Source organism: Nicotiana tabacum, chromosome 19 (assembly GCF_000715075.1).
Source record: "Nicotiana tabacum cultivar K326 chromosome 19, ASM71507v2, whole genome shotgun sequence".
NCBI classification, from domain to species: domain Eukaryota; kingdom Viridiplantae; phylum Streptophyta; class Magnoliopsida; order Solanales; family Solanaceae; genus Nicotiana; species Nicotiana tabacum.
This window is the reverse complement of record NC_134098.1, coordinates 63,169,853-63,192,947: the sequence shown is the minus strand read 5'-3', so window position 1 is coordinate 63,192,947 and position 23,095 is coordinate 63,169,853. Positions and strand designations below refer to the sequence as shown.

Genomic DNA, 23,095 nt, shown 5'->3' with positions numbered 1-23,095 from the left:
TCTAAATTAATGTTTGAATCATTCTATTCTTGCTCTTTTGCAGATGGTGAGAACATGCACAACATCTATAGCCGGGAAGGAGTCAGAGCCCCCTGTTGCAGCTACTACCAGGGAAGAGGCCGAGGTAGAGGCAGAACTCAATCTAGAGCTCGAGCAGCAGCACCCGTAGTGGAGCCTCAGATTGATCATGAGGAGGATATCCCAGGTCAAACTGTGCCCGTCGGTCCAGCTCAGGTCCCGAAGAGGTTCATAGCCACTCCAGTGCTTCAGGACGCTCTAGTTCGCTTGGTGGGCCTTATGGAGAGTATGGCGTAGACCAGTGCATCTCTCAGGATGGGGGAGGAGCACAGACTCCTGCTACTCACACTCCGGAGTAGATTGCTCCCCTATATCAGACTCCAGCAACCCAGCCAGTTGGGGTAGTTTAGTCGGTTATTGCGACACATGCCGGGGATAGGCCTGCTATGTCTTTTGAAGCCTTGATGAAGTTGGATAAGTTTACCAAGCTCTTTCTTGCTCATTTTAGTCGTGCACCTTCTGAGGACCCACATGATTACTTGGACTGCTGCCACGAGGTGTTGCACAAAATAGGTATTGTTGAGACTAATGGGGTCGACTTTGCAGTGTTTCGGATGACCGGTTCTGCCAAGAGATGGTAGAGAGATTATGTGTTGACTAGACCAGCTGGTTCGCCTTCATTTACATGGGATCAATTTTCACAACTATTTCTAGAGAAGTTGATTCCTTTCACTCTGAGAGAGAAGTATCGCATGCAGTTTGAGCGCCTTCAGCAGGGTGGCATGATCGTCACCCAATATGACACTCGATTTGTGGATCTAGCTCTGGGTTGACTTTTGTTCACTTTTCCAAAATCATTAAAGATTGAATCTTTTTCACTCGTGGGTAATTTCTAAAGCTTATTTTGAATTGTTTGAACTATATTTGGTTAGATTTGATTGGTTTGTAGGCAAATTTTAGAGGAAAGACCCCGGTTGAGCTTTGATTTGATTGTGGAGTTAGGTAAGTGTTGGATCTAACCTTGACTTGAGGGAAATAGAAATTTGTGAACTATGTGTTGTGTGGATTATTTGAGAAAACAGCGTATATGCGTGGTGACGAGTGTATATACGCCGTCAAGATATTTGTTTCCATGTTTTCTCGTTATTTCATGAATTAGCTTACTCCATGCCTTAATTGTTACATGCTTTATTTGACTTTTATGTTGTAATTGTTATTTGCCATTTAATTATTCTTGCATTGAATTGTTCGTCCCTTCCATGACTCTGTGCGTATTTGCTACTTGTCTTAACCGTTTTACTTGCACACCTTAATTGCCACATGTTTTTCTTGTCGTATTGTTTTGTAATATTTGTTGCATCCTTTAATTATTACGTGATTTTTTATTGCCTTGCACCCTTACTCTAGATGTAGAAATTCCTGTAAATTGAGTTGTTGGATTGTTTTTGTTATCTGAAATTGATTGGGGATCGGGTTTGCACGCCGCAGCGAAAATTAAGATGAATTAAAACTGTGGAATAAAAAGGATACTTGATACAGATAAATGATGATATGGTGGGATCGGGTTGCAATCCAAAACGGATTATATACGGATATTTGATATTGATAAATGATGAAATGGTAGGATCGAGTTGCACGCCACGATGGATTGTATACGTGGAATTTGATATTGTTAAAGAATGCTATGGTGGGATTGGGTTGCGCACCGCAACGGATTATGTGTGTTGTACTTGTTGTTGTTGTTGTGTTGGGTTCAATATTTTCTATTATGAGATTACGAGACTTGTTATTCTGGGCTTTCTAATAGTGAGGTTCAAGTTCATTTCCACAAATTAATTGCTTTACTTACATTTCTTGCCTTTCCTTCCCTGTTATTATTATTACTACTGCGTACAGGTTATTGTAAGTAGCCTCTTAGCCTCGTCAATACTTCGTCGATGTTAGGCGTGGTACTTACAAAGTATATGGGGTCGGTTGTACTCATATTAAACTCTGCACTTAATTGTGCAGACACTTGAGTTGGCCCTAGCGGCGTTCAGTAGCTTTTGCTCGGATCCAGTGGCTGACGGAGACTTGAGGTATAACTGCACAGCGTTCGCAGCCCTAAAGTCCCCTTCCTTCCTATCTTTACTGTTTTTCTGAGTTTTCAAAACAGTGTATTTTAGTTAGACCATATTTGTAACACTCTAGATGTTCATGTACTCGTGACACCAGCTTCTAGGTTATGTTTAGACTTCGTTGTTCAGTATTATTTTACCATACTTCAGATTTATATCATTTTCATTGTTAATATCTAGTTATAAATTGTTAAAATTAGTTAATTTTTTGTTTCACGTCGTCTTGCCTAGCAAGTAGATATTAGGCACCATCATGACCCCAAGGTTAGAATTCCGGATCGTGACAATACAAAATACTATATTAGTCATATACAAAAGATATATATGTATAAAATTTGTATGAAAATTATATCTAAGTTGTATGATATTGTAGTTATTTTAACTGGATAAAAATGATGTATGAAAGCTGTAGATAAGTGACAAATAAATTGTATACTATACATTAGTTGTATACAATTTATTTTTTGTTTATATGTTATTATAGATTTATTAAATTTGAATATTCTGGCATTCAACTTGTCTGGTTTAGGTGTCGTCTATCATCAATTTCTCTATTGCTTTGGTTTGGCACTACTTTCTGGTTCAAGCTATGAAAATTATTTTATACAACTTGGTTATCAATTAAGTCTTGAACTATTTTACTGGTTTGACATTATTGGAATGGCTATACTACTGTTAATTATGTAAGGCACTATTAGAAAGAGGAGAAGAGAGAAAAAAGAAAAAAAATGGAGTAACTAAATCTCAAGATTTAAGGCATTAATAATGGATTGTATACGAATAGAGGCGGTAGAGAATAGGAAAAGAGGATATGAGAGAAAAAAAGAAAAAGGGTGTAACTGAATCGTATAATTTAAGGCACTAATAATGGATTGTATATAAATTGTAAGCAATCCTTGTTTAGGGGGGTAATATACAAAATTAGGACAATTTTATTAAATAAGTTTTAATATTGTATAAGAACGAAAACATTCCTTATAACAATGAACAGTGTAGGACTTAACTCATAGGCCCATAATATGACACTAGAGTTATGCAAATTTATTGATTTGGGTTATCCTGCTACATCTTCGTTTTTAGCTGGGTTTCCTCTATACTCATATGAATTTATAGAGTAAAATAAAGTATATATTCCGCATCTACCTAGTGAGAGTTTTAGGTTGTGAATTGGATTGCACAAACGAGTGGTAAAGTCAGAAATTTTTAAAAGTAGTATTTGAACAATCTTTGCCAATTGCCACTACGAACTACAGAGGGATACAAAAGTTTATATATATAAATTATTTTTATCCTATTTGAGGAAGTATGATTTTCTAATGAAGGGGATTCAATTGAAGTCCCTTCTTTGCCTAGGCCCCATCACAATGCAGAGGAAATCTCTCAGCGCGAGATAGGATTCCTCATCGAGCAAGCTTCGATTACTGTGGACACACCTTCACAAATGTTCTAAATTCAGCATAGAAGAATCCACAAGTGTTAGGATCGGGAACTCGGGTAATGCGAAATTTAGCCAAACAACGATATAATGACAATAACAAAGACAATGCAAGTTGATAACAACGACAATCAAAGTAGATAAAGAAAACACAAATTTAACGTGGTTCGGTCAAAGTGACCTACGTCCACAAGCGGAGAGGAACAATTTCACTATACCAACAAGAGTACAAAAGAGAGTACAAAATTAGAGTAAATACTTTAATTAATCCCAAATACCCTAAGAGAATAACATCACAAGATCACTCCAAAGAAAGGGTTCACACAAGTGCTTCTCAACACTCAACTCTCATACAAAAACACTCAACTCTCATACAAAATACTCTTAATAAAGGAGGAAAGGAAGAAACAAGAAATGAAGACTCAAGTCTTGTTGGTGTATATAAAATGAACTAATGGCCTTCCCTTTTATAGGCGGAAAAGTCTTGGCTTCTTAGGTATAAAAGAAGAGATACAACTTGTGCAAATGATGTCCACCACACAATGCAATATTTTTGGGTCCCAAAGAATATTGCCAACAAAGTCTATACTTTGCAAAGATAGTTTTGCTTATTTGAGATGAACTCCATTAGCCAAATTATTGACCATAATTACAACAAGAATCAAATATTTTAAGTATGTCTTGTTGGTTACCTCACACTAAGCTTATGGCAGCATTGAAAGGAATAAAAGCCTATAGCAGCATTGAGTGCAAGCATGTTAGCCAATCTATCGCATGCAGAAATCCCGATCTTACAATGAAGTTCTTTGAATGCTGTAAATAAAGAAATACATAAGAGCATGGGCGGATCGACTATAAGCCAGTAAAGCAATCGTTTGGGGCCCATTTTTTTCTTAAAGATATATTGTATATATATGTATTATTAAAAAAATGTGTACATTTAAATTTAAAAAGAATTTTTAGAGTGAACGTACATAACTTTAATGTGAGCATCGTTGTAATAATTAGAGAATGAAATAATTTTTAATGAATTGTTTTCTTACATGGGTAGGGTAGCTATTTTTTTTGCCTCATTTATATCCAAACAACTAATACGTTCCCATATTATTATTTATATATATTTATCTTTTTCATTCTGTCTTTTACTATTCTTATTCTCAATATTGAAAAGTCTCTCCATCGGCAACTTACCGTGACTTACAAGTTATCTTCTTCAAATCATTACAACAAGCAATCATTATATTGAAGCAATACAACACTTTTCAATATCATTATATTAAATTCTTGAGCCGGTATTATTATTATACCTTTATTTTATACTTTTTCATTAAAAATTTATTAGAGGGCCTCTCTCTGAAATTTAGCTTTGGGCCTCGAATCTTGTTGAGACGCCCTGCATAAGAGTGTCATAAGCTAGCTACTCATAACTCGGCATCAAATCTTTAGTTTTGAATTGGATACTAACCTCCCAAATTATTTTTTATACCATGGTTATTGATGATAGCCTTAATTTGATTAAACTCACTCTGTTACCGTGAGTGCTCGTAAATATCCAGGACCATATTCTTCATAGAAGTGTATCTGTTATGAGCTGGGAAATCTGAAGGAATAGATGCAGCCACAAATTTGAAGGAACTGCTCAGTCAACACATATATAGAATCATTAATCAAGCTATTTGGTTGATTACTCTGATTTTAAATTGTCAGTTTTCATCGGTGAAAGTATGCAAAATGGAGTGAGATATGTGAGAAGGTGGAAGGAGCTAAACTACAGCTTGACATAAAAAATTAATAATAATTGAAGATTAAACCTAAATAGACGATGAACCATCTGTTTAAACTAAAAATATTTATATGCCGTGAAGCTCAACACTTACGGATATTGCAAAGGCAATCCATGCTGATCAGAGATAAGAATGGTAAAGTGATTCCTTGTTACTAGCATGTTTGGCCATGCTTCTAAAGTTTGAAAATTGTTTTTGGTGCAAATTAATTTGTATTTGTCTAATCAATTTGAAAAGTATTTTTTAATATAGTGTTTGGTCAAACTTTTAAAAAGTGCATGTATTTCTCTCAAAGATGTTTTTCAAAAAAAATACTTTTAGTAAAAAGCTATTTTTTGGTGCTTCTCAAAAATTATTTTGATTCTATTCAAAAGTATTATTTTCATTCAAAAAGCTTGGCCAAACACTTTAATTTTAGAAAAAAAGAATTTTTGGCCAAAAAGAATTACGGGTAAAGAAGCTATACTATTTAGCATGATTGATCAATTGGGACAGTAGAATTCACGGGCAACATAGAGAATCTATTCTGTTGATAAAACAGCTATTGGCTCAAGAAGATTTCAAGTTGTGCATTGCTACAGAGAGGCAAACTTTGTAGGTGATACTCTTACTAATTTAGGAGTAGTTGTAAAACAAGAGATGTTCTTCACGGTGGCGAACCAGAATTTTGGTTAGGGGTGTTAAAATATATAAAAGTAAACATACCAGGAAATTAAGGGGAGTCAATACATAGTATATATACATATAATTTATTTTTTGACCTAGCTACATAGTGTATTTTTCCCGCGAAGGGTTGTCGTTTGAATGACACCCCTTCCTATAAGGTGGCTCCGCCACTGGTTCTTCGTGCAAGTTATATGGTAAATTTCACAAATGATCATATAATTATGATATGTTTTCACCAAAGTTATATAATTTTATTTTTTCACACAAAAATTATAAAACTTTTACTAACTCACATAAAAATCATAGTGAATGAAAATACAACTTTTCAGTATTATTCTCTTATTCCACGGTTTTTTTTCTATCTAATAAATAATAATCCAATTAAAATAGAAATGACCCAACCCGACTCGACCCACCCAATACCCATATATATGAATTAAAATAATACTAAAAGTGAATCCTTCAAAACACGATACTTTTATCTTTTATTTTTCTTTTCAAGATCTTCATTCAACTTTATAGCATTTTTATTTCAAGTGCTCTCCAATTATACCTTTTATATCATTATTTTTTTTGCCAGAATCTCATGCATTGCAGACTAAGTTTTTTATGGGGGAATGATATATTTTTAGTATTATTTTAATATATGTATATGTGTATTGAGTCGTGTTGGATTGAATCATTCCTATTTTAAGTAAAAATACAAAATTGACCGGTCGGCCGAAACTAATTGCATTCGCTAGATAAAAAAATATAAAATATACATATTATAAAAATATATATTTTATCGGCTATTATTTTTTGGGGCGGCTAAAAATATATATATTTCTTCTATTTTAATTGCATTATTATTTATTAGATAAAAAAAAAATGCTACCGAATGATTATGTTTTTCAGTCACTATGATTTTTAAGTGAGTTAGCGAAAGTTTTATAATCATTACCTAAGTTATATCATTACCTAAGAATGTTAAAGATTTAATGAAGAATGATCAAAGGGCTATGTAACAAACCAAAACAAAAAATGGTCACTTTCTTTTTGAAAATGGATAGTTACTCATAATTGTATAGGATTATGTTGGTACGGACACATCTAGCCACTCGAACAACTTGTATCATGAGAGAGGAGTCCTCTTTCTTTCCAAACTCTACAGATATATCATTTTGTACAAGAATGAATTCTCTCATTCTTCGGGTGATATTATAGACAGGTAGGGTTGATGCGTAAGCCCCACCACCACGAGTCAGTATAGCTCGGGTGATGATGGATTTAATAAAAGAAAATCTTAAGTATATATTGAATTCTTTTAACTTAAAGTCAACTTTCTTAATTTTTCAATTAAATGGAGAATAGGACTTGTAGGGACTACAATGTGTTTGAGGAATAGATGCACCTTTTTATGAAAAAACAATTGTTCAACTGTTCAATAAATGTTTATTTTTAGTTTGTCAATATTGAACAAAACCGTACATAGATAAAATATGTTGAAGCTTAAAATTTAAGCACTACTTCAAATGGGTGAACGTTCGATCTAATTGAAGATTGAAAATCATATTTGACCTTAATTTTTTATATAGGACAATAAAGTGAGTCGTAAAATTCAATTCTTGTCCGAATAGAAACACCATAGATAGAATATGTTAAACTTCTGAGAAACTTAAGTTTTCATTATCAGCCATTTTCACAAAAAGTATGGCTTTAATTTCTTTACAGCCCCCAACCAAGTTACCCCCTTTTGAGGAAACAAGACAAGAAAGATAAAAGAGAAAAAGAAAAAAAGCACATTTGGTAGGCTAATCAAGAGCTAGCCTAGAGCTATGTTTCTTTTTTGGCATACAAGTTAAAGCCATATAGCTTTGGCATTGATGAGCATTTCCTTAAGAGAGCCATCAACATGAAGGGAAATAACATCCTTAGCTGAACCAACAAACTGTCCACCAATGAAAATAGCAGGAACACATGGATTACAACCTAAGCTTCTCAAAGCCAGTGCCATTTCAATTCCTCTTGAATCTTGGTCCAATTCATGAACTGCTGGGCTTGCTCCAATTTCATAGAATAGTGCTTTTATGCTATGACACATACAACATGAGCTCTTTGTGAATATTACTGCTGCCCTCTTTGATGCTAACTCTCTAATCTTATCCATTAGTATCGTAAGTCCTAAGTCGTGTAGAACAGAAGGGGGGTATTGCAAGTCTATATGATGCTAATGTTGTAAGCTTTAGTGATGTTTGAGGTTTCATATCTTAGGTTATTTATAGGGATTCTTGATAGATAGGGATTACATTGTTTATCCAGAAAAGGCGGGGAAAAAGATTATGAAGCTAAAAATGAAAGGAGAAAATTCCTTAAAGATATTTCTTCTTATAAAGGAATCAAATATTTAAGTATGGAGAACTTAACAAAATAAAATATTAAAAAAAGTGTGAGCATTTTGATAATGTTCTTGATTTTGACCACTTATATAGTTATATGCTATGAACAAGTTGATGAACAGAGCCGCCCATAACGATAATACCAGACTCCTGCAGTGTCCGTACAATACAACACTGTTTAATAGTGTACGAGGGATATGGAAAACTAGATTTTATTCCTTTTTACTTGAGAAATTCTTATATTAATTGAGAAACTTTCGGTGATAAACTACTAGATTTAGTATAATAGAGTATTCAATTATTTCAAGAATAAAGATGTGTAAAGAGTCTAAAGAGAATACTACTGTATCACCAGATATAGAAGAATGTCGAATAGAATAAACTATGCTTTATAGTTATTCAATGCATGCGTATATGTAGGAGAAGGGCAAAGATCACTTTAGCCCGCGGCCAAAATTATTTATATTCGGTAGCCGCAAAATTATATAAAATTTATATATTTTTTTGTATATAACATAGAAATATATATATATACAAAAAACAATCTCAATTGCTGCGAATAAAAGCAACTCTATATTGTTTAATAGAAGGCAATTTGTATCGAAAAATGTTTGGTAGACCATTAGTTCGATCACTACAAGAAATTCGAAAAACCGATTGCGGTTGACCAACCGATTTCGGTCAGTCAAAAAAAGGCCCGAAAACCGACCGAAGTCGGTCGGTTTTTCAAACTATTATTTTTTTTTTTTTTTATGAAACCGACCAAGTGCGGAATGGATATCGTAGGTCCTCTGTCGCAAGCACCAGAAAAGGTACGACTTTTATTAATTTTAACTGATTATTTTTCTAAGTGGGTGAAAGCATATGCCTTCAAGCAGGTACGAGAAAAAGAGGTTATCGACTTCATCTGGAGGAATATAATATGTAGATTAGGGGTTCTAAGAGAAATAATATATGATAATGGGCAACAATTCGTGGTAGCAAAGGTCACCGACTTTTTCAAAGGATGGAAAATTAAACTGATTACTTCAATACCATATAATTCCGTAGCTAATGGACAAGCAAAGTCGACAAATAAATTTATTATCAGGAATATAAAAAAACGTTTGGAAGAATCAAAAGGCAAGTGGCCTGAAGTGTTACCTGGGGTGTTATGAGTCTAACAGGATAACTGCTAAAATAAGTACGAGAGAAACTCCATTTTTACTTTTTTATGGTACCGAGGCACTAATTTCAGTAGAAATAGGATAACCAAGCCTGAGGTTTGAACATACAAATGAATATCCAATAAGGAAGAACTTAGTACAAATTTGAATTTGACAGAAGAACGAAAGGAAGCAACTTGATACGGATGGGAGCGCAAAAGCAAAGGATTGAGCGATATTACAATATAAGAGCGAATCTTCGATATTTTAATATGGGAGACTTTGTTCTTAAAAAGGTGTTTCAGCCAATACTGGTGATAAATGCATGGAAATTAAGTCTGAATTGGGAAGGACCATATTGAGTTCGAGGCATTACTGGAAAATGAGCATATGAGTTAGAGATCATGGACGGAAAAGTGTTTTCTTCCAATTGGAATGCGGTAGACTTAAAAAAATTCTACTTTTAAGCAAGTACTCACGTTCAGGTATCTCAAAGTTCATTACTTATTTGTTCTTTTAAAATTTATTAACCATTTTAGATGATAGGCAAAAAGCTAGCCCGAATCAGATAATGACATTAGACCCAAAAAACACGCGGAATACTTAATTATTCTCGTTCTAGGTTACAACAATTCTAATGGTAAGGGTTAGGCAGTCATCATCCAAAAAATTACCCCTAGTCCCGTGTGTATTTCATTTTAAAGGAAAGGACAGCGGAGGAAAGTTGATCCAGTATTCAAGTTTTCATACTTCAAAGCTCAAACATTTGGGGGGAGGGGGGACTATGCATATAGAAGAAGTATAACCCAAAAGCATAGCTCAATGGCCAAAAACAACATTGAAGAAAATTTGAATTTTCAAGATCAAAGATTGAATTGGAAGTGAAAAGCTGAAGAATCAATGGGAAATTGAAAATTCAACAGAAAACTCTCAAGAGCTATTAGGTTAAGGCTACAAATATAGTCACGAGACAACTATGCTCATACCTGTAAACCTCGTATAAAGAAAGCAGTTATGAAAATGATGTACATAAACATTTATTTTGAAAGTTCCAATAAAATTTCTTCAAATTAATTCGTGTTTCATATTTTTGCACCAATATGAAGATGAGACGTCCTATTCATCAGTGTCGTTTATATACAAGGGCCCTCTTTTATAAGTAAGATTGTGTATATTTAGTCACAACATATTAAAGCATTCATTCTACTTTAATATTGTGGAAAAGATCTCAAAAATTAAAAAGCAAAAGCACACATAAAATATTCTGAAAATTAACATTGATATTGATAAAAGTTTCCAAAGAAACAAACCGAAAAACATCCAAAAATATCTAAGAAACATCAAAAAGCATTGTTGAAAAAGAAAACTAGGGAGCATCTTGAGAAGGAGCGGAAGCATCAACTTGGGAACTAGAAGATAAGGGCTGGGGATCAGTAGGATCAGCCTCTGAACTGTCTTTTCTTACATCACCCTTGGAACTTTCGCCCTCGGGTATAGAGAAACTTTGACGTTGCTGGGTAGTTTTTATTGCATCCTTAGCCCTGGCAATCTCAGCTTCAAGATCAAAGCCTTCTTGGCTAGCCTCGGTCAATGTTTCAAGACGAGTGTTCAGGAAGGCCCAACTCACATTCAGAGTTAGTTTATCCTCGAGATCCTCATAATCTTTCTCCTATTGTTCAACTTTAGCCCTTAGTTTTTCTTTTTCAGCTTCGACAACTTCATAATAAACCTTCACAGGTTCTTATATAGCTTCAAGAGACTTAACTTTGTTGGAGGAGGTGCGGATATCTTCTTGGGCTTGAGTCAATGCTTGGATCAAATCACTTGCATACACTTCTTTTTTATTCAGAAGTTCTTTTCAACTCCGAATCTCAATTAGCGGTAGTGATTATAAGTTGTTGCTTCAAAGTCTCTTTCTCACCAGCCAAGACATCCTTCTCTAACTGGGAGCTCTCAAATTGCTCCTCTAGTTGTCAGCTTCCGTGCTCAACTCTGTAACTTGTTGCTCAATCCAAGTCGTTCTCCTCATCAATTCAGTACCTATTAAGTTGATCTGCAAAAAGGAAATGGCAAAGTGTTATAAACTTAAAGAAAGAAGTAAAAGAGATAAGAGAGAAAAAAAAACATACTTCGAGAGCAAAATGAATTACGTCATTCATCAGAGTTATAAAGGAGTGGGAATTAATTTTTTTTTCCTTTTGAGGGGGCCGATTAAAGGTTTCAACCAAACCGCTGCTCGGTTAGATTTCTTCAGCAAGTTCATACCCTCAGAGACTTCGATTATAATTTGTTTCACACTATTCTAAGTGGAAGGGCTAGCTTCATCTCGAGGGACAGCAGCGGGAGTAGCAGCAAGAGCAACAACGGGAACAATGGGTCTCATAGGAAGGGTAGCAAAAGGTGGCTCTTCAGAAACGAAGACAAACTCTTCTTCTTCACCCTCAAATCCTTGAGCGAAGAGCCTCTCAACTGGACTTGAAGGAGGGTTCAAGGCAGGATTAGCATTTTCATCCTCTAAAATTTCCAAAGGGATATCTTCATGCTCGTTAACCAAGTGGAAAGGAACAGAGTCTGAATGTTGGTTCTATGGGGCGTTGGATGCATCATCCAGAATAACATGCCTCCTGACTCGAGGCTTCTTCACAGGGAGCCTTCATCATCTTATTCTTCATCAGATGTACGAGATTCTTTATTTTTCCTCTTTGAAGAGGACACATTTAAAATTCGCTCCTGAACAGTGTTGATATCAAGTCTAACTGTAGGAGATGGAGAAGGACGAACTCCGCGGATTGCAAATTCTGGAAGTTAAAAAAGATGTCAAAATAAGAAGGAAAAGGGAAACATTTACGGTAAAGTAAAACAGCATACCATGGGTTTTAACTTTCTATCCAAACTTCTGGGATAGAAATTTCCAAGATCTTTGCTTCATGGAAGCAACAGATAACACTCTATCTACCCAATCATGGAAGTCGAAAAACTCACCGAAAACTTCCATGATTGCTGAAAAATAAGAAAAAAAGGATCAAGAAAGTTAGTATTTTAGGAAAGGATAATTATCCTAGTGTAGAAGTAAAGGGAAATACTCACTTGAAAAATTGCACTTCTTGGGAAAGGGCATGTTCTCTTCTCCCACTAAAATATGGGTTGGGATAGCCACGAACCGAGCATACCAACCTCGGCCACGGTCATTTTCAGGACTAACCAAGACTCGTTTGCTTCTTGCCGCGAGTGTAAAAACACCATCGCAAAAGTGTTTGGGGAATATAGATAGAGAAGATGACAGAAAGAGAAAAGGGCATAAACTAAACCCAATAAGTAACGAACTCAAGCTACTACCCTCCATATTATCGGGCCTATTTTTCCAAGGCAAACATTGATGTAACGATCATCTAGAAATTCACAAAAAAGGCAAATATTGTACTATCATCGAGAAATTCACGAAATTATACAGCCAATCACTTATATTTTTTTTTTCTACTTAAAAGATCTCATTCTCTCTTTTCGAAAGGAAGCTATTTGTTTTGTTAAATAGTTATTCCTATTCATTCCAAAAAGTATCTTTACAAAATAGTAGATGTTGACCATCGACATTCCTAATTACTTCAATGCTTGTAGTCTAAGTACTATGTCTAAGTACTCCGACTAATATGTCTAAAAAGAACATCAGTTACATTTGCAATGTAGCCTAAGGAAAAGAATTGAGTTGTTTAATTGTTCCTTGCCAATGTTGTATTGTTCTTCCTCTAGTATGTATATGTATTGCGATTTCACTGCAGATGATATCTGTTGTTACCATCCCTTCTTGGAATCTGAGCATGTTCATGTCCCTACATACAGTGTAGATCAACATGCCAAATACACAGGTTACGATTGCCCAATGTCCAGATTTCCTTCTAGCACCTTGATTGATCCAATTTACTTCATCTTGCCAGTCCCTAATATGTCTATTATGGCGAACCACACCAGCAATCTAGACCATACTTCCTTGCTTGTGGGGCATTCAAAGAATAAGTGCTCAAACAATTCATCAGCTTGTTTGTAATACACACATTGTTGAGGTACTTGAATTCCAAACTTCAAAAGCATGTCCACTGTAGCTAGTCTTCTCTGTAGTGCTAACTATAGTATAAACTTGAAATGAGGATGTAGGTTGGGTTGCAAGATAATACACTTCCAAGGCACTCATTGAACCATATGGAATTGCATACGATAAAACTTGTTGATGTTAAAGACTTCTCCCTGTTATAATTGGCATAGTCTGCTGCTAAGGTCTCCCTAAATACCTTGGAGTTCTCCAATGGTCACTTTCTTTTTGAAAATGGATAGTTACTCATAATTGTATAGGATTATGTTGGTACGGACACATCTAGCCACTCGAACAACTTGTATCATGAGAGAGGAGTCCTCTTTCTTTCCAAACTCTACAGATATATCATTTTGTACAAGAATGAATTCTCTCATTCTTCGTGTCATATTTGAGGCTAAGGTCTATGTTCTTTTTCGTGAGTTTTTCGGGTGATATTATAGACAGGTAGGGTTGATGCGTAAGCCCCACCACCACGAGTCAGTATAGCTCGGGTGATGATGGATTTAATAAAAGAAAATCTTAAGTATATATTGAATTCTTTTAACTTAAAGTCAACTTTCTTAATTTTTCAATTAAATGGAGAATAGGACTTGTAGGGACTACAATGTGTTTGAAGAATAGATGCAACTTTTTATGAAAAAACAATTGTTCAAAAGTTCAATAAATGTTTAGTTTTAGTTTGTCAATATTGAACAAAACCGTATATAGACAAAATATGTTGAAGCTTAAAATTTAAACACTACTTCAAATGGATGAACGTACGATCTAATTGAAGATTGAAAATCATATTTGACCTTAATTTTTTATATAGGGCAATAAAGTGAATCGTAAAATTAAATTCTTGTCCGAATAAAAACACCATAGATAGAATATGTTAAACTTCCAAGAAACTTAAGTTTCCATTATCAGCCATTTTCACAAAAAGTATGGCTTTAATTTCTTTACAGTCCCCAACCAAGTTACCCCCTTTTGAGGAAACAAGACAAGAAAGAAAAAAGAAAATAAAAAGCACATTTGGTAGGCTAATCAAGAGCCTAGAGCTATGTTTTTTTTTTTTTTTGGCACACAAGTTAAAGCCATATAGCTTTGGCATTGATGAGCATTTCCTTAAGAGAGCCATCAACATGAAGGGAAATAACGTGTGTGCAAAACTTGAGGTCAATCGGAGTTGGTTTTGTATGGTTCGGCATTAGTTTTTGAAGTTAGAAGTTCATAAGTTCATTAAACTTGAATTAGGGTGCGATTTGTGATTTCGGTGTTGTTTGATATGATTTGAGGCTTCGACTAAGTTCGTATCATGTTTTAGGACCTGTTGGTATATTTGGATGGGATCTCGGGGGCCTCGGGTGTGATTCGGATCATGTTCGGCTCATTTTGGATTTGTTGGACTGCAGAATTTTCTGTATCTTGTTACCTTATATGCGATCGCGAGGGAATGTCCGCAATCATGAAGGGTTATTTGGTGCCTGGTGAAAGTTAGTCTGCGCGTTCACGATATTGGCATGCGTTCGTGAAGCCTTGAGGTCTTAGGTGATCGCGATCGCGTGAAGGTTCATGCGTTCTCATAGTAGAGTGGTCATCTGGAGAGTCATGCTTTAAGCCTATGCGCTTGCATAATGTTGCTCGCATTCGCGAAGGGGCAGGTTGGTTTAGCAACGCATTCGTGATAGAGTTTTCGTGGTCGCATAGACCATTGTTATGGGCAGTGAACTTTTGTTTTTTGCGACCGCGAAGAGGAACACCTGGGCAGCAGATATTAAAATCCCAAATCGGGGGTTAGAGTTATTATTTCATATTTTGAGTTGTAAACCTCGGTTTTTGGTACTTTTTGAGGGAATGTTTACGTCTTGGATCGGGGTAAGTGTTTTTGACTTGGATTTGTTAGTATTTCATGATTCCATCTTCGTTTTTAGCTTTTAAATAGTAAAGTAAAGTGAACAAATGTGGGGTTTGGTGGAAACTATTAAAAAATGAAAAATGGATGTTTGAAGGTCGATTCGAGGTCAGAATTGGATAATTTTGGTATGGTTAGACTCGTAATTGAATGGGTGTCCGGAATTTGTGAATTTGTCATGTTTCGAGGTGCGGGACCGGGGTAGAATTTTTGATTTTGATAAAGATCGAAACTTTATTGTTTGAAGTTGTTTCCTACGATATTATTTGTTGATATGAGTTGTTTGTGACTGGATTCGAGTCGTTTGGAGGACGATACGTGTGGGAAGGGCTTGTTGGAGTTGTGATTTGCACGGTTTGAGGTTAGTAATACATCTAAACTTGGATTTGAGGGTATTTAACCTTAAGGACTATGTTATAGGAAAGATATTGGGGTGATGTATGCGCTTGGTGACGGGCATGTGTGCGTGCATCAGGTTGTTCATGGTTTGGGGTAGCCTTTAGGCTAATACCAGGCTTGTTTTGCTATCATATCATGTTATCCCTATGTCCCCTCTACTTGTTTGATTATTTGAATTGTGAATCGTGTTAGACATCATGTCTAGGCTATGTGCTAACTGTTTGAGACTTGATAGGGCAATTCCTGCTGTTTCTGAGTTATATACCTTATTTGCCCACATGTTCTCAGTCATGATACTATATCTGTTAATGATAACTCTGTCTCATTACTTCTTATTTGATTCCTCACATATTGCTGATATCGCTTAAGGGTAAAACTGTTTAATTGAATATTTTACATATGTTCATCTTAGACTTGAATGATAAATGACTGAGTTTGGGCCTTAGAGCCGGTTTGGTACTTATTTTGAGGTTACACGTACGCTAGGCCTATATTTGGCTGAGTGTTATTGTCTTAAGGCGACGCGTACACCAGGCCTCATTATTGGTCTAAGTGATTATAATTAGCGCTTGGGCAAGATCCGCCCCTCCGGAGTCTGACATACCAGCAGTGGGCACATGCACAGTATATCATATATGTGATTGATGATGAACAGTTATGCCAGGTACCCGTATAGTGCTATGTCTAAATACTATTGATGGATCCACTGTGATACTATTGATTTACGTGTATACTTGACGTGTAGGTATATAGATGTACTTTTCTCATGCTAACTAGTATATGACTTGCTTTATCTGTGTTGGGTTTTAAATTGATATACTTGAAAGCATGCCTAAATTTCTGAAATAAGGACGAGTTGTACTTGACATCACTGATCTATTATTTCTACAGTTTATTCATTATTTTCTGAACTGTTATCGGTTATTGGTACTGGCATTTGACTATTGTTCTGAGTTCGTCACTGCTTTCAACCCAATGTTAGTATTGTTACTTATTGAGTACATTGGGTCGGTTGTACTCAAACTACTCTCTACACTTCATGTGCAGATCCAAGTACATTCGGCCAAGATGATTTTCAGGCCTGAGTTGGGCTAGCTTTTGGGAGACTACGAGATAGCTGCCATATCGTCCGCAGTCCTTGAAGTTCTCTTCCTATTTTCTTTATCTTTACTGTTTCTCATGTTCAGACAATTGTATTAGAGTATTTATTTCATACCTTGTTATTTAGTAGTGCTCGTGTACTTGTTAACACCAGATTTTGGGGTTAGTTGTAGTAGCATTTTGACTTTATTCTCAGATATTTTTATGGTATTCTTCCACTGTTGAGTCATTACACCATGTTATTTCAATTTTATTGTTAATCATGTGACTGTTGTCCTACCTAGCGGGTTAGTTTAGGCTCCATCACAACTTGTGAATTTTGGATCGTGACAAGTTAGTATCAGAGCACTAGGTTGCTTAGGTCTCACGAGTCACGATCAAGTTTATTAGAGTCTTGCGGATCTGTATGGAGATGTCTGTACTTATCTTTGAGAGGCAACTAAACTATTAGGAAACTTCACTTTCTTGCATTCTTATCGTTCGAATTTGTTAATTCAGAAGACTGAAACTTGACTCTTCTATTCTCTCACAGATGGTGAGGACACGTGTGACTGAATCGGGCGGACGACCACCAGTACCACCAATTGCGAAAGACTGGGTCCGCGGTAGAGGCTGAGGTGCGGCTCACACTATAGCTAGAGCAGCACCTATGGAGCTACCAGTTGCTCCAACTGAGGGGCAAACACCAGATATTATCGAGCCGATGGGACCAGCTTAGGCACCAGTTGTGCCTATTGTAATCCCATGCCTTCAGGAGGCTTTAGCCCAGATTTTAACTGTATGCACTAGCCTTGCTCAGGTGGTTTCAGTTCTAGCCGCACCAGCCACTTCTCACCCGTACTCCAGAGCAGGTAGCTGAGGGACTCCAGATATCGCTGGTACTCCCAGCCCAGTCGGTTGTTGCTGCTCGGGCCAAGGCTGGCCCAGCTATGAGTGATGAGGAGAAGAAGACACTAGAGAGGTTTGGGAGGCTTAAGCCTCCAGATTTCAGTGGGGAGGAGTCAGAGAATGCCCAGGATTTTCTAGACCGGTGTCTGCGGATTCTTCACATATCGAGTATTTGGAGACAAGAGGAGTTGCATTTCCCACTTTTTAGTTGATCGGGGAAGCCTACCGATGGTGGTAGGCCTATGAGTTGAGCAAGCCAGTTGGCGCAGCGCCACTTTCATGGCATGAATTCTCCATTCTCTTTTTAGAGAAGTTTGTCCCACAGACTCGCAGGGAAGAGTTGCGTAGAGATTTTGAGCAACTATGCTAGAGAGATATGACTGTGACCTAGTATTAGATGAGATTCACAGATTTGGCCCGTCATGCTATATGGTTAGTTCCCACAGAGAGGGAGCGGATCAGGAGGTTCATTGATGGACTCAACTATGGCCTACGTTACAGTTTGGCCCGAGAGGCCGAGATGGATGCTAGGTTTGACCAGGTGGTCGAGATTGCTAGGTTCTTAGAGTTTGTTCACAGGCTTGAGTGCGAGGAGCGGGAGGGAAAAAGGCCCCGTAGTTTTTGTGGTTTCAGTGGTACCTCATCTGGAGGTCAGTCACAACACATCAGAGGTCATCCTTACAGGCCCGCTCAGATGGCTCATTTGGTTCATCGTAGTACATCAGCTAGTCATGGTTCATAAAATGATCGTATGGATTCCTCCCAGCTCAGAGTTCATCCCGTGCTCCATCAGTTAAGGATTCGTTAGTACCGGGTTCTTCCATTTGTTTTTCTAGTTCTCGGGGTCCGATGCAAGCCCACCACCATTTACGGCCCAAGGTTGTTATGATTGTGAAGAGCTGGTCCATGTGAGGAAGTATTGTCCCCGTCACTATAGAGGTCCAGAGCAGCAGGGAGGCTAGTCTATGACCCCTGCACCAGTTGCTACACCACCAGCTCATCCAGCTCGGGGTGGAGGTCATACGAGTAGAGGTCTCCCCAGATGGGGAGGTCAGACAGGTGGTGGTCAAGCTTGATGTTATGCTTTTCCCACCAAGCAAGAGGCAGTTTCTTCAGATGCAGTGATCACAAGTATTGTTTCAATGTGCCACAAAAATGCTTCCAAATTGTTTTTATCCTGATTTCACTTATTCACATGTATCATCTTACTTTGCTAGTTATTTGGATATGCCCCGTGATTCCTTAGTTATGCTTGTTCATGTATCCACACCATTGGGTGATTTTATTATTGTGGACCGTATATATCGATCGTGTGTGGTGACTATTGGAGGATTGGATATGAGGGTTAATCTTTTACTACTTAGTATGGTTCATTTCGACGTGATTTTAGGCATGGATTGTTTGTCACCATGTCACGCTAAGACTGTGATATTGGCGATGCCAGGATTTCCTAAGGTTGACTGGAGAGGTTCTCTTGACTATGTTCCCAGTTGAACAAAGTTACAATTACTAACAAGTACCTATTGCCGCACATTGATGATTTGTTTGACCAGCTTCAGAGTGCTAGAGCATTCTCTAATATTGATTTGAGGTCTGGGTATCACCAGTTGAAGATTCGGGACTCTGATATTCTGAAGACGACATTCAGGACCCGCTATGGTCACTACGAGTTCTTTGTGATGTCTTTTGGGCTGACCAACGCCCCAACAATATTCATGCATCTGATGAACAATGTCTTTCAGCATTATCTTGATTCATTTGTTATAGTATTTATTGATGATATCCTGGTGTACTCACGTAGCCAGGAGGAGCATTCACAACATCTGAGGATTGTACTACAAACATTGAGGGAGGAGAAGCTTTATGCTAAGTTCTCCAAGTGTGAGTTTTGGCTCAGTTCGGTGGCATTCTTGGGGCACGTGGTGTCTAGTGAGGGGATCAAGGTTGATCCGAAGAAGATTGAGGTAGTTCAGAGTTGGCCTAGAGCTTTTTCAGTTACTGAGATTCGGAGTTTTCTCGGCTTGGCTAGATATTATCGTCACTTCGTGGAGGGTTTCTCGTCAATTGCAGCGCCTTTGACCAGGTTGACACATAAGGGTGCCTCATTCAGGTGGTCAGATAAGTGTGAGAAGTTCTTTCAGAAGCTCAAGACTGCCTTGTCCACAACTACAGTTCTAGTTTTGCCTTCAGCATCAGGTTCATATATGGTGTATTGTGATGCTTCTCGGATTGGTATTGGGTGTGTCTTGATGTAGGAGGGTAGGGTGATTGCTTATGCTTCACGCCAATTGAATGCCCATGAGAAGAACTACCCCGTTCATGATTTAGAGTTGGCAGGCATTGTTCGTGCATTGAATATTTAGAGGCATTATCTCTACAACGTGTCTTGTGAGGTATTTACAAATCATTGGAGTCTACAATACTTGTTTAAGCAGAAGGATCTAAATTTGCGGGAGCGGAGATGATTGAAGCTGTTAAAAGACTATGATATCACCATTTTGTATTATCCCAGAAAGGCTAATGTGGTGGCCGATGCCTTGAGTAGAAAGGTGATGAGTATGGGTAGCCTTGCATATATTCCAGTTGGTGAAAGACTATTAGCATCAGATGTTAAGGCCTTGGCCAATCAGTTTGTGAGGTTAGATATTTTGGAGCCTAGTCGGGTTCTAGCTTGCGTGGTTTCTCGGTCTTCTTTATATGAGCGCATCAGAGAGCCTCAGTATAACGACCTCTATTTGCTTTTCCTTAAGGACACAATGTAGCACGGTGATGACAAAGAGGTTTCTATAGGGGATGATGAGGTATTGCAGATGCAGGGTCAGATTTGTGTGCCCAATGTGGATAGGTTACGTGAGTTGATTCTTGAGGAGGTCCAGAGTTCGCAGTATTCCATTCATCCGGATGCCGCCAAGATGTATCATGACTTAAGGCAACACTATTGGTAGAGGAGAATGAATAAAGATGTAGTGGAGTATGTGGCACGGTGCTTGAACTGTAAGCAAGTGAAGTATGAGCATCAGAGGGCGGGCGGTTTGCTTCAGAGATTTAAGATTCCTGAGTAGAAATGGGAGCGTGCTACCATCGGCTTTGTTGTTGGACTCCCACGGACTTTGAAGAAAATCAATGATATTTGGGTAATTATGGACCGGTTGACTAAGTCCTCACATTTCATTCCAGTTGTGACTACCTATTCTTCGGAGCGGTTGGCTGAGATCTACATCCGCGAGATTGTTCACCTTCACGGTGTGCCGATGTCCATTATTTTTTATCGAGGCGCACGGTTCATGTCGAAGTTTTGAAGAGTAGTACAGTGAGATTTGGGCACACGGGTTGAGTTGTGTACAATATTCCACCCCCAGACGGACGGACAATACGAGCTTACCATTCAGATTTTGAAGGATATGCTATGCGGTTGTTTTATGGATTTCGGGGATTCTTGGGATCCATTTCTACCACTTGTATAGTTTGCCTACAATATTAGCTACCAATCGAGTATTCAGATGGCTCCTTATATGTGAGGTGGTGTCGTTCTCCAGTGGGTTGGTTTGAGTCGGGGGAGGCTAGGTTATTGGGTACTGATTTGGTTCAGGATGCCTTAGAGAAAGCCAAGTTTATTCAGGATGGGCTTCGCATAACACAGTCTAGACAGAAGAGTTACATTGATTTGAAGGATCATGATGTTGCATATATTGTGAGAGAGAAGGTATTTCTCAGAGTATCACCCATGAAGGGTGTGATAAGGTTCGGGAAGATGGACAAGTTAAACGCTCGGTATATTGGCCCTTTTAAGGTGCTTGAGAGGATTGGTGAGGTGGACTACAAGCTTGCACTGCCACCTAGTCTATCGGCTGTTCACTAGTGTTTCATGTTTCTATGCTCCATAAGTATTATAGTGACCCGTCTCTTATTTTGGACTTGAACACGGCTAAGTTAGATGGGGATTTGACTTATGATGTGGAGCCGGTGGCCATTCTGGATCGGCAGGTTCGGAAGTTGAGATCAAGGAATATATCTTCAGTGAAAGTTCAGTGGAGAGGGCAGACAGTTGAGGAGGCTACTTGGGAGACCGAGCGGGAGATGTGGAGCAACTATCCACACCTATTTGAGACTCCAGGAATGATTCTAGACCCGTTCGAGGATGAATGATTGTTTAAGAGGGGGAGAATCATTTGTGGTTATGTGACTTGTCGGGATGGTTGGTTTGGTTCCGTGGATGTTTCAGAGTGAAATGGGATATTTAGTCCAAAGGTTGAAGGCTTAAGTTGAAAGAGTAGATCAGAGTTTGACTTCTATGTAGACGATTCCGGAATGAAGTTTTGATGGTTCTGATAACTTCGTATGGTGATTTTGGACTTAGGCGTATGTCCAAATGTTGATTTGGAGGTCCGTAGGTTGTTTTGACTTGAATTGGCAAAAGTTGGAAAGTTGAAGGTTTGGAAGGTTGAGAAGTTTCACAGAGAGTTGACTTTGTTGATATAGGGTCCCTATTTTGGTTCTGGGAGTTGGAATAGGTATGTTGTATCATTTATGACTTGTGTGCAAAATTTGAGGTCAATCGAAGTTGGTTTGGTATGATTCGGCATCAGTTTTAGAAGTTAGAAGTTCATAAGTTCATTAGGCTTGAATTGGGGTGCGGTTCGTGATTTCGGTGTTGTTTGATGTGATTTGAGGCTTCGACTAAGTTCGTATCGTGTTTTAGGACCTGTTGTTATGTTTGGATGGGGTCTCGGGGGCCTCGAGTGTGATTCAGATCATGTTCAACTCATTTGAATTTGTTGGACTACAGAATTTTCTGTATCTAGTTTCCTTATACACGATCACGAGGGAATGTCCGCGATCGTGAAGGGTTGTCTATGCATTCGCGATATTAGTCTACGCGTTCGCGATATTAGGCATGCGTTCGCGAAGCCTTCGCGATCGCGTAAAGGCTCATGTGTTCGTGTAGTGGAATGTTCATCCGGAGAGTCAGGCTTTAATCCTATGCGATTGCGTAGTATTCGCCACGTTCGTGAATGGGCAAGTTGGTTTAGCAATGCATTTGAAATAGAGTTTCCAGGGTCGCGTAGACCATTGTGGTGGGCAATGAACTTTTGTTCTTCACGATCATGAAGAGGAACAACTGTACATATTTACTATATGTCCGACTCAATACATACATCCACGCTGCAAGTTTTTTCTCTGCC

The 23,095-nt window shown here is 37.8% G+C and overlaps 1 protein-coding gene across 1 annotated transcript; it reads right to left on the bottom strand.

Annotated features, from left to right (window-relative positions):
- Window positions 1-7,860: 7,860 nt before the first annotated feature.
- Window positions 7,861-8,169, bottom strand: LOC142173520 (glutaredoxin-C11-like). The gene has a single exon (XM_075239125.1). It carries the CDS (start codon window positions 8,167-8,169, stop codon window positions 7,861-7,863), a length of 309 nt encoding a protein of 102 aa, XP_075095226.1.
- Between the last annotated feature and the right edge of the window lie 14,926 nt (window positions 8,170-23,095).

Excerpts from the sequence above, each read along its gene's own strand:
- LOC142173520 (XM_075239125.1), bottom strand. The coding sequence starts at position 8,169 with ATGGATAAGATTAGAGAGTTAGCATCAAAGAGGGCAGCAGTAATATTC.